The sequence below is a fragment of the Eschscholzia californica genome, unplaced genomic scaffold, assembly GCF_041429995.1.
Source record: "Eschscholzia californica isolate CP2 unplaced genomic scaffold, dmEscCali1.0.p SCAF_2, whole genome shotgun sequence".
Lineage (NCBI taxonomy): Eukaryota > Viridiplantae > Streptophyta > Magnoliopsida > Ranunculales > Papaveraceae > Eschscholzia > Eschscholzia californica.
This window is the reverse complement of record NW_028238309.1, coordinates 49,419,618-49,433,233: the sequence shown is the minus strand read 5'-3', so window position 1 is coordinate 49,433,233 and position 13,616 is coordinate 49,419,618. Positions and strand designations below refer to the sequence as shown.

Sequence of the window (13,616 nt, the reverse complement as noted above, 5' to 3'; positions counted from 1 at the left end):
ACAATTAACTTTTCATATTTAGCCATCAACAAAAAATTATACGAACGGAGTCTTAAAATCATCACATATACTAAAAACAGAATGCTAAATTAATTCTCCATTCGCCTATTTAAACACCTGTGGGGAATCATAGTTTTTCATTAGAGTCGAGAAATGGCCTTTTACAATTTGAGTTCATCTCCTTTCCTTGTTAGCATTTTCTCCATTTTCTTTCTGGCGATTTTAACTTTTGCTGCTTCTGATGCTGGTGTTAACGAGGATAGAAATGTTTGTTCTCATATCTAGTTAATGTTTGATTAGAATTGCATTTTCTCTCATTTACAATAATTATTCAATTACCATAAAAAGTGTTACTCAACTACGATTTTCAAATGATTTTTCTTTGAACTTTTATAGTTTTCATTTTTGAAGAACTTATACAATTCAAAATAGCATTGTTATTTTCAAATTAGCGATGTGTAATCTACCAAATCTCTTATTTGGGTTCTCCCTCCCCTGTCTTTTTTGTAGAATTCGAATAATTTATAACATACTTTGTTAAATTTGTTGTCTTACGACTCAAAACCGATTACAATGAGTAAAATGACCCGAAAAGTATACTATTGATTATTAGATTGTTATTTTCTTATGTGGTACTACTCCCACCATTAATACATAAACTCACATCTATTTCTTTTGTATCCGCAAAAAAAAAAACACAACCAAGCACTACCAGATTTTAAAAATTTAATTTTTTTAACTTCGAATTTCTAGTCTATATGTTGAAAGCTTGTGCCTTATATTTCTTTAACTTCGATCTTCACGATGGTGTGGATGACCCATGCAGATATATATCGTGTACATAGGCGGACTTCCAGCTGAGGCGGAATATTCTCCAACATCTCATCACGAGAGTATTCTAAAAGAAGTTATCGGGGAAAGGTAGTATTGATTAAACAATAGTTTTCCTGAAAATTTTAGACAGGCAGAAAAGTTGTTTGTCTCACATTATGCCGAACATGAGTTCTTTTAATAGCTTAATTTACATTACTTAAAATTATATTCATGGTTATTGTACAGCTTGGTGGAAGATGTCATGGTATATAGTTACAAAAGAAGTTTCAATGGATTTGCAGCGAAGCTTACTGAACAAGAAGTTCGCAAGCTTTATGGTAATTAGCGAATAACCCGATTTTGATACGTTTATTGTGTCAAAAATTTTTTTTGTTGAAATACAAAATAACTTATGTATATATTCAATATGTGCACAGGAAGGAAAGACATAGTGTCTATATTTCCTGACCAAAAACTACAACTTCATACAACAAGATCGTGGGACTTTCTAGGATTCGTAGAAACTGTAGAACGGGCTTCTACTACTGAGAGTGATATCATTGTTGGAGTATTAGATACAGGAATTTGGCCAGAGTCAGAAAGTTTCAATGATGCTGGATTCGGGCCTCCACCAGAAAAATGGAAGGGTATTTGTAAAGGTGGCGAAAATTTCACTTGCAACAAGTAATTTTCCTACTCATTTCTTTCGTTGTCAAGAAATTATAAGAAATGTGTTTTGTATTCTATCCGAACGTAGATATATACATAACAATTTATGTCTATCTGTGTTGTACATTCAGCAAGATCATCGGGGCTCGGTATTATCAAGATGGCGACAGTGCGAGGGATTTCGAAGGACATGGTACTCATACTGCATCAACTGCAGCAGGGAACATAGTGAAGGATGTGAGTTTCTATGAAATAGCCAAAGGAAATGCTAGAGGTGCTGTGCCATCTGCAAGACTTGCTGTTTATAAGGTCTGTTCCGACTTAGGTTGCAACAGCGCCAGCATCTTGGCTGGGTTTGATGACGCAGTTGCCGATGGGGTCGACATGCTTTCAGTCTCATTAGGTTCACGTGATCCCCAGGAATTTGATAAAGATCCTATTGCCATCGGTGCTTTTCATGCAATTCAAAAAGGAATTCTCACATCGAATTCAGCAGGTAACAGCGGCCCCTGGCAGAAATCTGTGACTAGCAATGCACCTTGGATGTTAACTGTGGGAGCGACGGGAACAGATCGTAAGATCATCGACAAGGTTGTTCTTGGAAATGGGAAGACATTCGAGGTATACTTTCTCGATTCCTGTAGTTTTACGATGTGTTTCAATTTTGAATGGAATGTTAGCGTATTCACTTATTCATTGACCTTGTTGCTCTTGTTCAGGGTAATGTTATTAATGGTTTTCAATTAAATGGAACTAGATTTCCTATTTTGTATGGGAAAAATGTCTCGACTAATTGTTCCTTTGAACAAGCTCGGTAAATTTTGATACTTTAGCTTTTACAATTACTGGAGTATAAAGATAAGAAATTCGAGTTTTATTTATTCGTCCTGTTTCAAATTTCAGGTTTTGTTACTACTCTTGCCTCGATGAAAATTTAGTTAAGGACAAGATTGTGATATGTGAATCATATGACCGAGGGGAGGAAGCTTTAAGAGCGAATGCATTAGGAACTATCCTGATTGCTGAAAGTCGATTTTCCGATCTTTCATTCGTTTACCCCTTACCGACAACTCTTTTAAATACTACGGTCGGCAAAAGTGTCTTCTCGTACTTCAACTCAACCAAGTAAGCTTACAAAAGTATCCAAAGATGATGATTGTTTGTGCTTCAAACTATTAGTTCTCTAACTTATGCATTTCAACAAACAGAAAACCTGTGGGAACTATTCTCAAATCGGAGTCTATAAAAAATTCCAAAGCTCCATTAGTTGCTTCATTCTCTTCTCGTGGACCGAACAGTATCTTACCAGATATTGTAAAGGTATCACTTATTTATGTGAAGTAGTTTTTGTTTTCCATCGGGATCTAATATGCGGTTCAAGAGTTTGAATTGACTCCTAGATTTCAAAATGTTTATTTTTGTCTAACTTCTAATGTCTGATTCGGGTCGATTCTAGGTTCACTTAATTGACTCAGATAATTCAGATTCAGAATAGGAAGAATAAGACGATGAGAACCATACAAATGACACCCGAGTTAGCTTTATTAGCTTCTCTAATACTTACTTATTTGTCATGTATTATATAACAGCCAGATATCAGTGCCCCAGGAATTGAAATACTTGCTGCATTCTCACCTAAAGGTAACCCATCAAATGTACCCGGCGATAAAAGGTCTGTAAAGTATAGTGTATTGTCAGGGACGTCGATGTCATGCCCCCATGCAACAGGAGCAGCAGCTTATGTTAAATCTTTCCATCCTTACTGGTCTCCTTCTGCTATTAAATCTGCTCTTATGACTACTGGTAATTTCAACTAAGTCTATCATGCTTTTACTTCTTTTTGTACCCTCCCATCACTTAGTTCATTTACTAATTTGTTCCTGTTATCTATAGCTTTTCCTATGAATGGTACCAAGGGTAACGCAAGTGTGTTTGATTTTGGAGCGGGTAACATAAACCCGGTAAAAGCGATAAATCCTGGTTTGGTGTATGACTTGGTTAGTGATGATTATATCAATATGCTTTGTGATATTGGTTACAGTGGAAGCAAAGTTAAGCTCATAACTAACCATACTTGTCCTGACAATCAAACTGCCAACGGAACTGCAAGAGATCTAAATTATCCTTCATTTGGTGCAAAAGTTAAAGAGGGAGAGTCCATTAAGATCAAATTCCCAAGAACGGTAACAAATGTTGGCGATGCAAAATCGACATACAAGGCGACCATCACTTCGGATGATAGGATTAAGGTGACTGTTGAGCCTAATGTCCTGTCTTTTGAGTCTGTAAGTGAGAAGAAGTCTTTTGTATTGAATGTTGAAGGAGATGGATTACAGAAAGAAGGAATCGCGACAGCAATACTTCTCTGGTCAGATGGGGTTCATATTGTGAGAAGTCCTATTGTTGTTTATACATCCAACTAGTTATCTACTTATGATCAGATAATAATAATACAAGTTTTCTTTTTTTGTCTTCTATCTTGTTCCACTTTATTGTTTTTTAATCATTGACTTCAATCCATACACCAGATCCACTCTTAAGGTGTTTTCAGAGTGAAGTAAGAATACAAATATGACTTACTGTAAACAATGGAATGGTTGGGCTATTAACCATGAGTGCAGGGGGAGTGGGAACTGAGCTCCCACAAGCAAACAATGGAGTGGTGATTGGGCTACACTTGAAAGCTTTTCTATGGTTTTGATTTTTTCAATTAGGGCCATGGAATATAATTCAAACACCTTTTCGCGCTCATTAACCCATTCGTCTGGAAACCTAGCGTCCGCAACCGTGTACTAGTTTCTATTTTGTCCATCTGTAAATTTACTTAGTTATTTGTAATGTAAACTTCTTTATTGATCTGTTGGAGCTTTTTTCGATGAGTTTATATCACTTTCCATTGTTAAATCTTTGTGATACTTTGATTTTGAGGAGAAGAAGATCGAATCCATCTTTCACTTTTTGTGAATGCTTTGCCAGAGCTTTTGAGCTTTTAGCGCGCCATGGATTACAAAGATGATAAGAACAACAATTAAAATTAAAAGATAAAAGTTATGTTCTTCGCGAGAGCTCGAGATGTTACCAACTTGAAAGAAACGATGCTACAAGTTCCATCTCGTAGTACAACTTGATAGTCATACGAAAAACTTAACCGAGTTCCCAAAACTGGAAATAATCCGTTACTACGTTGTCGATACGTTTACTATCTAAGCGAATTCGTTCTTATCTATATATGTTGGTTAAGAAACTTGTCTTTTTTAGTTCATCTATATCTGCATATTAGTCATATGTATTGAGCTTTCTTGTATTTCATATAACTAACTAAAACATTTGTCTCGATTTATTTCGAGTAAGAATGTTTCTTTGACAATCTTAGCATATATTATAAGATGTTCTCTTTTCTTTAGGAGATGTTGTGAGTTTGGGTATAGAACTACTAACTTAGAGTTATATTATAGGAGAAAACAAATCTATTTGTATAAACTTTGTACTATAGGTGGATTGATATAGACTATACCCCTGAATACCTCAGAGATATACAAAAATAGATTGATGCCTGAATACCTCATAAAATTGTAACTTGGGTAATCATCGACAATGAAAATGATGAAAAAGGAAAGTTTGATTCGTGATAAACCGATATTTGTCTCTTTCAAATAATATATGTGTGTGTGTGTGTCCAAGGCTCCAAGCTATCATAATCTTAAAAGATCCAACTCACATGAAACTTAATGAACTTAACCTTTTACTTTCCAGCTTTTCTCTCTTCATATTTACGACTCTTTTCCAAGAGACATAGAAAGTGAAAGCCGACAACCAACGTCAGACAAATGAAAGATGAGAAGATAAATAGTTTTTTCAAAGAAATCCAACTTAGTTGGGTGTTAGCATATTTTGGTTTCCTTTGAGGATAGTATGGTTAGATCATTGGAACTTCTACTATGGTTTTATTTATTGCTGCTTGGCCTAATGACCTATGGTACTGTTAACATATTTAGGTGGTGTCTTTTTCTTGTTCTCACTGTCGTCTGATTCAAATGGACCAAAAAACATCGCAAATTAACCTAACCACTCCGACAAGTCAAATAAAGAAAATGTTAGTCTGACGACACTGACTTGAGTCTAGTCATTTGTCTAGAAAAAAAGAAACACTACATATGTTTATGAAGCCCCAACTCAAAATTAATTAACCATAAGTTGATAGGCCAAGATATAATATTCTTGATCATTAGAGTTAGCAGAGTACTCATTGTCTATTTGGACTACTCTGACACTGATAGCATGGTTAAGTCTTTTGAACTTAGGACTCACTACAAAAATGAATGTTATTACCGACGGCATTACACCGTTGGCAATGCAAAAGTTATCGTCGGTAACACCCGACGGAGAGAAATAGTCGGCCAAAAGTGCGTTGGCAAACTATTGCCGACGAGGGTGGCGACGGAAACCCAGCCGTCGGCAGGTCCATTTCCGTCGGTTTTGTGATTTCTCGTACCGTCGGCTATTGGCACCAAGTTTCTCCTGCTTTTTCGACAACTTCTTTGTTTTGTCGACGGTCATAATGCGTCGCTATAACTTTTGCTGACGATATAATTTTTGTTAATTTAAATAAACACAAATCTATATCCATTGTTGCATGTGGTGATCCATAAACTGCAGCAACATAGTGAATAATAACCTGCTATTTTATCATAAATATGAATTTCAGAATAAATTTATAACACATCACTCCGAAGATAAATTTATAAAATTCTACATTTTCATAAACTAAATATAACTAGCAACATCAAAATCATTTGCATTTCATAGATCTCCATTCTTTAAAATTTTTATTTTTTTCGTCCGAAATTTCAATCCCTAGAAAGAAAATGAAATAACACATATGTTAGTATGAGTGACTTAAAAATTAGTTTGATTAAAAGTCATTCCAATAAAAAAGTTTAGAAGTAAAACAATGCAAATTTTGGTGGGATTTTTATCTCGTCGCTCTATGCATCTGACTCGCGCGATTTAGATAGACTAAAAATCATCCAAAACCAGCCACTGAGACAAGTCAGACAAAAGAAATGATTTTGATCTCTGATACGAGTCTTGACTTGGAAAAAAAGACAAACATTTCTTATGTTTGTGAAGATCCACTGAAACTAATTAACTATAAATGATAAGTCATAAGCCCGAGTCACAATAATTCCGATCATTAGTATAAACAGCGTACTCACGACTACCCTCACACGCTGAAGAATAATTGAGTCGTTTCGTATGGTGGTGTCACTCATTCCTCAGTTCTAACTAAATTTATCATAATAACATCTTAATTGTCTTTCCTCATCTAATCAATTACGTGTCTCTATTGAGTTTCTATCAACAATATTTAATGGAGTATAAAGTTTTCTGGACAACTACGTAGAACTATTTATACCACATAAAGTTTTCTTATTATCTCCTTGAATGACATAACAAGATAAAAGATGTCAAGAACTAGAAAGGACCTACATATACTTGAGCTGGAATTTCTCTTCTCACTAAACGTTTGTTGTTATCAATCCAAATAACAATTAGCTGGAGTTCGACCTAGACTTCGAACTAATTTCACTCGTGAGCATAAAGGATTGAGATATTGACGGACATTTGAAGTCTTCAAATCTTTATCGATATTTATTGATAATGAGAGTTTTTCATAGATATTTTCATGTATTTATTTTCAAAATATTCTGTAACTCAGGACAAAAATATTTGTGGACAATCTACTATTACTTTGTCAATTCTTAAAATATGTTGTTGAATGTTTTAGACTCAATGCACCTATATACAATTCATTGTTGTTAGTAATGCTTTTGTTGATAAGCAACATTACTCTTACTCAAGCATAATACTCTCTGAGGAAATTTTATAGAGAATGTCCAGACATGTTAAAGGCAATGTGTTTTTCACTCGAGACTTAGTCAAAATAGGTTGACTGAGTACGGTTAAAGGCAACCCCCAAATTTGAAGGTGTTTATCACCCACTTCTTTTTTTTTTGCATTCCAATCAAATGTAACCGGCCGACAATATCCAACTGGCGACTTACATTTTTTTCTCTTCTTCCTCCTTCTCTTCCCTCTCTCTCTAAAATCCCCTTCGTAAACAGGAATCCTGACAAAGGGGAGCACAACAAGGGTTTCCAAATCGGAACTCTTCATGAAGGAGGATTTCTGATCTGGAAACCTAATTTCTAAACAATATAATTTATCGAGCTCGATAGGAATTATCTATAGGAAGTTAAGTGATGTCAAATGTGTAAGCCTTGGCAATAATATCTCGCGAAGAATTCTGAGATTTGATCCAAACCTCACCTCAGAAACAAAGAGATCCGACATAGATTTAACACCACCCTATACATAATATATAGCGGATCCAGGATTCGGCATTGACAATTAGAAAAATTAGATTTAATGAAGCGAAAAACTCATAATTCAAATCTTAAGAACCCTTCAGACAGTATGATAAAGATCCAAACCTAAAACGGTCATCCCATAAATGTAATAATGGTGTGTTGGGATGCATGAATCTGCGGATTCATGAGTCATTCGGATTCATGATTCCACGGATTCATGAATCCAAGTAGTATTTTTTGGTTTGTTTGGCAACTAATAAGAATCCTATGTTTTATTTTTATTTGAGTATTTTTAAACGCTTATTTAAAAAAATATTAACGAAACCTTGTTCTCGAAACTCGTTTTTTCAACTATCGTTTCATTCGAGAACCCTCCGTTTTCTTCATAACTATTTTTTTCGAAAATCATTTTTCCAATTTTTTTAGTACACAAATTTTTTTTAGAAAATAGTTTTTCCCAATAGCTGTTTTTTCCTCAAAAAACTTTTTCTCGAAAAAAGAACTTTTTTTTCTTGAAAAACATTTTTTCAGTAACCGAGATTTAATGAAATTTTTTCACGAAACAATTGGGGAAAAACGGTCTTCATGAAACAAAAAAGTTTTAAGGAAATTTCACTTATCGAAAAAATTGTTTTCGAAAAACGATTTTCCGGTAAAAAACAAGGGTTTGGAGAAAAAATTTGTTTTCGGGAAAAAAAGTTACTTGGGGAAGAATCGATTTTCGGGGGAAAAACGATTGTCAGAAAAATCGGGTATTGGAAAAAAAATGATTTTCGGGGGGAAAAAACATTTTATGGAAAAAAATGATTTTTGAAAAAACAAATATTTTTGAAATAACTATTTTGTAAAAAGAAATATATTTTTTTGATTTTAAGTTTGAAATATAAGTTTATTAATCCAACATCCTAGCAAATATTGGGGGGTAGGGGTAGATTTTGATCCAATACAAATTTTGGAATTAAGAATCTTTAGGATTCAAGAGTCCTCAAATTCTTTGTAGCCCAATAAATCAAGGATTCTTGATTCCTAACAAATATCACTTTTAATACGAACCATACTTAGGAATCCTGCAACCAAACACATGTACACCATAAATGCATTTGTTCTTATAGAGATCCATGAAGTAAACTAGTTGACCCACAATAATGGTAACACAACCCAATAACGTAGTAAAAAACTGTAATAGGGATTGTCTTTGACAAAATTGTTTTTAACAATTTTGGGTATTGCCCACAAAATACCCTACTGTCGAAGTTTAAACTTTTGATGCAGTTTGCACAAGTTACGTACTTCCATCCATGATTTCCTTGATATGAATTAGACTTACATTCTTTTTTTCGAGATAATTAGGATTGCATTAGTAGTTAGTCTTGCGTTAGGCATATAGAATACCTACCGGAACCACAAACATTGCGAAGTTCAACCACTCTATAGCCTACAGAAAACGAAAGTCTTCCTCTTTTAACAGGGTCAGTCTTGAATTTTTGGTGAGCAAAGCGAGCTAAATTTGGTGGCTCTCTCACCAAATTGGATTAAAAAGCACGTCATATTTGTCATGTTGTGTATTAATCCAGTATTTCTTCCTCAGCTTTTCGATACTTGGTTGATGATCCACATATTTTTTTATGGGGACCAATATGTGGACAATCACTTTTTTTGTATGGACAACTAATTTCGGGTCCGACGTGAGTCAATTATGCTTGACTTAGTTGACTTTGATTTAATAAGGGGACAACTTCGTAAAGCCTTAAATATTAACTGTTATTAACTTTTGGACGATACAATAAAACGCCCTAAAACCCTCATACACAAATTTTACTTTGTTCTCTTCAAAATTGGCATCTCGACGTTGATCAATCTCAAAACCAGTACTCAACTTTTTGAAATCCGCCATTAATAAACCTTCAACTACAACCCATTCCTTCAGTTCATCTTCCTTGCTAAAATCCCACCTTTTCAAGGCAAGAACAACCTTCCTTCCTCCTCAGTCCTCCCCTTCTCTTCTAGTCTCCCCAATTGCTCACATTCTCAATGAAATTAATATCAAATTGTATAGATTTTGATAAAGATTTGATCTGATTTAAGAATTAAGGGTACCATTAGAGATGGGTTGTGTTCAATCTTTGTTACCATTGTATAGTGTTGTTTCTTCAGCTCGTTTGACTTCATGTCTTGGCATGGATGCTACTAGTTCTTTTTTGATGGAAGATGGTACTAGTTCAAGGTCAATGTCTCAGGGTACTCTTTGTTGTTCGAACCCAGGGGTTTGATTTATCTCTCAGTCCCCTTTTTATATTTGTATGAAATGAAATTAGGTCTCAATGTACCGCGATGAATGATCAATGGCAGAAGAATCGGTGTGGGTATTGCTTTCTTTCTTGATCTGTTTCTTCCTTCATTTATTTTTGGGTTCTATCAATTAATTGATCCTTTCTCTCTCTAACATGCAATTTGTTTTTGTTGATCTATTTTTTTCATATGGGTAAGGCCATTATTCATGATCTGGTTTCTTGTATTCTTAGAACTATTCTGTGATCTTGTGATAAACTCTTGATATCTACTAATGGGTATTTCTCAATTGACGGGCTGATTGAGGAAAAAGATAAGATGGAAGAGGGAGAGTTTCGATGTTGGGAAGAACTAATACCAATACTTTAGGGTTAATCTTCAGTTTTGTTTAACTGCGAGTATGCAAATCTTGGGACAAAGTTGTTTCTCTCTCTAGAAATTTTTAGGTGTCGGTGATGAAGAAGAAGAAGAAGGAAGAAACTTAGGTTTACTGAAAAAAAATGGAGGAGGAGTTAAAATATAACATCAAATTCTAAGAGGACTTGAATGAAAATAATAGAAAGTTGTCCCCTTAAATACTGTTGTCCATATAAAATTTTTAATTTTTCTGGTTGTCCACATAAAATAGTTGTCCATATAAGAAAAATGGTTGTCCACGTATTGGCCACCTTTTTTATATCTTGACTTGAGTCTGTAAGATGATGAATATTATTTTTCAGTCCAGAACGTGTGAAATTTATTTTTTGAAACAAACAAAACAAAATAGAAAGAGATTTACAAATGTTGTGTTTTGTTAAGGGAACACAATTAGAGACTACGAATTTGAGAAATCTAATGGTTTAGGTTGTGATTTTAAATTGAGGATAATCACAATACCAGAAATATGATAATGGATATTTTTTTTTATTTTCTTTTCTATTTTTTGTATTTAGGTGGTTATAGTGTATTAAAATATGGTGGTTTTGGATTGTTTTTTTTGTTTTATGTATGATATCCAATTAGATATAGAATATTTTTGTTCTTTAAACAAATGTTCGAAATATAGCAATTCTAAAATTTTAATTCGTGTAGAAATATTAAAAATAAATAAAAATCTTCTTATAAATTTAAAGTGCAAAACAATCTTACATATAGAAGTGGAAACAAAAGTTCAAGTTGGGGAGATTCACTTAATGAGGTAACCTTAACGAAATTAAAAAAAGAGAAGAGATAATCTTGACGAAGATGCCAACATATAATGTATAAGTACTTGCCGACTCTCCAAAAGTTCACTCTCTTTATAAACATTTATTTAAGGAAAATTTGGTTAAAATTCCTTAGTGTTTTTGTTTCGGTGAAAAATGATCAATCAACTTTTTTCTTAAATACTTTTGTTATTTGCAACTGCTTGTAAAAAATTGAAAAATAGTTGAAAAAAATGTTAGGTTTTCAACTAAATAAAATACAAATATTGTAATTGTTACAAATACAAATGTTGAGTTGTAACCAAACATAATATAACTTATTTTTTTTACCTTAAAAATTTAAAATTGGACCTTCGGCCCACCCAATATCATGTTTAGTTAATTGCTAATTTTGATTAGATCTCTAAAACAACGATTTAATTTCAATAGCAACAAATCCAATCGGTTCTACACTTTTGCTCATGTCCTATCCATGAAATATTTTAAATAAAAAATTGATGATCCAATTATTGGTCATTAGTTGACTAAATCAAGAAAAGACCAAGAACCCAACGGGTCAACCTGTGATAGTCAAGCAGGGAGGTGAATCGAGCTCTACTACTCAATTCCTACCCTGGGGGTGTGTATGAGTATCCTAGACGCCACAACCCTGCCTTGAGTTTAAATATATTCTAAGTTTGCCTAAAATTTTAGAGATGTGGGGGAGGTTTGAGAAAGTGGGGTCGAACACTTTAATCCCGAAATATAAGGTGGTAGATGTGTATTTGATACTTTCCCAAGCTGAGTTCGAATCAGATCTAAGATACGAGACAAAAAATTTTAACAATATCTAAGTTACTCGGGACACAAGAGTGCCGTAGAAGAAACTTTTCTTACGAAATTTTCGGGATCGACATCACAATCTATCTAAATTCCAAATATATTCAAACGAGGACCTCCTAACGACTACGAAATAGTAGTTTTATCTTAAGTCGGTGGATCTTCAGCGCCTCATCACTATCACACATCAGAGCCGTGGCTAAGAATTTGAGGGCCAAGGACAAAATTTAATTGCGGGCCCTTCGTACATAAATAAATTACGTTCACAAAATTAAACAAAATGTAAGATGATGAAAATCATCAGGTGATTCACATGTGTATTTATGTATTATAATTTTTTTGTTGAAAAAACATTTAACTTTCTATTTCTTAAAAAACAGTTCAAAAATTAATGAAATACACCTAATATAAGAATGGTTAAGACAAAGTGTAGTGGAGCAAAACTAGAGATTGACTTGGCAATTATATTCTCATCTAAAAGAAAATCAAAATGTAGCCATCAGGATTTGAACCCGTGTCACATGGACAAACATCACCCTTCCCACGGAGCTACTAGAAGTTAGATGATTAAGGTGGTATTGTAAGTTATATAACCACTCTGGCCCTTTAATAGAAAGTGGGCCCTTTTGAGGTGGAGGCCCAGGGCGGACGTCCTGCCCGCCCCCCCTCAAACACGGCTCTGTCACACATCTACCGTCGTTAAACGAGCCTATAAAAAACAACAGTTTCACTCTAAACGGACAAGTAAGCAATCAATCAAAGGTTCAAACTTAAGTTTGAGGCGTTTAATTCTTTAATTACAAGAACCCTTTACTTACTTCAATATCAGAGAGATTTTCAAGTTCTTTACAGGTTGTCCCGGAATCATTCGAAATAGTTTGAAGTTTAGAAGCAACAATTTTCTTTTCGTGAATCATAAGCTCTTACACATTATAAAAAGTAATTAGTTAAAAAGTAATTGAGTTATCAACCATAAATAAGTTTCTTCTTAATCAATTGAGTACCACAAAGATCAAACAAAATGAATATTAGAGTATAATCTAACAGCCACACATCCCCAATGTTGTATTTACAAACTTTGTCCCTAGAGATTAGAGAGGAGAAATTGTGTCAAAAAGATCCAATTTCAAACATGATTAGTCTTAGCAATTTGAAGGCCATGAAGATAGGGTTCATTATAGTGGATAGGCATTCCCAAATAATAGCTACTCACAATACGTGGCATTGTATCATAGGGCAGCTGAGGAGTCATAAGTCGTCCCCCTAAAACTTCACAAATCAAGTCCCAACATCTAGGACCATAATTAATTATGGTGGAGCCACTAGATACACATGTACGGTGACAAGTCATTGATGGAAACAGAACAATAAACACAAAGTTACACGTGGATGGTAGAGATCTGACTCAAATGACGAGTTTGTCCTTATCAACACTTTAATTTTTTTTGTAAGGTTATCAACAATTTTAATT

The 13,616-nt window shown here is 34.1% G+C and overlaps 1 protein-coding gene across 1 annotated transcript; it reads left to right on the top strand.

Moving 5' to 3' along the window:
• On the top strand, nucleotides 1-3,956 carry LOC147558672 (subtilisin-like protease SBT4.3). Its single transcript, XM_086657588.1, has 10 exons — nucleotides 1-267; nucleotides 827-921; nucleotides 1,060-1,151; nucleotides 1,251-1,497; nucleotides 1,614-2,103; nucleotides 2,202-2,296; nucleotides 2,386-2,607; nucleotides 2,691-2,802; nucleotides 3,072-3,285; nucleotides 3,376-3,956. Exons 1-10 carry the CDS (start codon nucleotides 154-156, stop codon nucleotides 3,903-3,905), a joined length of 2,211 nt encoding a protein of 736 aa, XP_086513714.1. The 5' UTR covers nucleotides 1-153; the 3' UTR covers nucleotides 3,906-3,956.
• The last annotated feature ends 9,660 nt before the right edge of the window (nucleotides 3,957-13,616 follow it).

Coding starts and splice junctions, on each gene's coding strand:
- LOC147558672 (XM_086657588.1), top strand. CDS start 154: ATGGCCTTTTACAATTTGAGTTCATCTCCTTTCCTTGTTAGCATTTTC. Junction 1,152..1,250: donor AGAAGTTCGCAAGCTTTATG/GTAATTAGCGAA, acceptor ATATGTGCACAG/GAAGGAAAGACATAGTGTCT. Junction 2,104..2,201: donor GAAATGGGAAGACATTCGAG/GTATACTTTCTC, acceptor GCTCTTGTTCAG/GGTAATGTTATTAATGGTTT.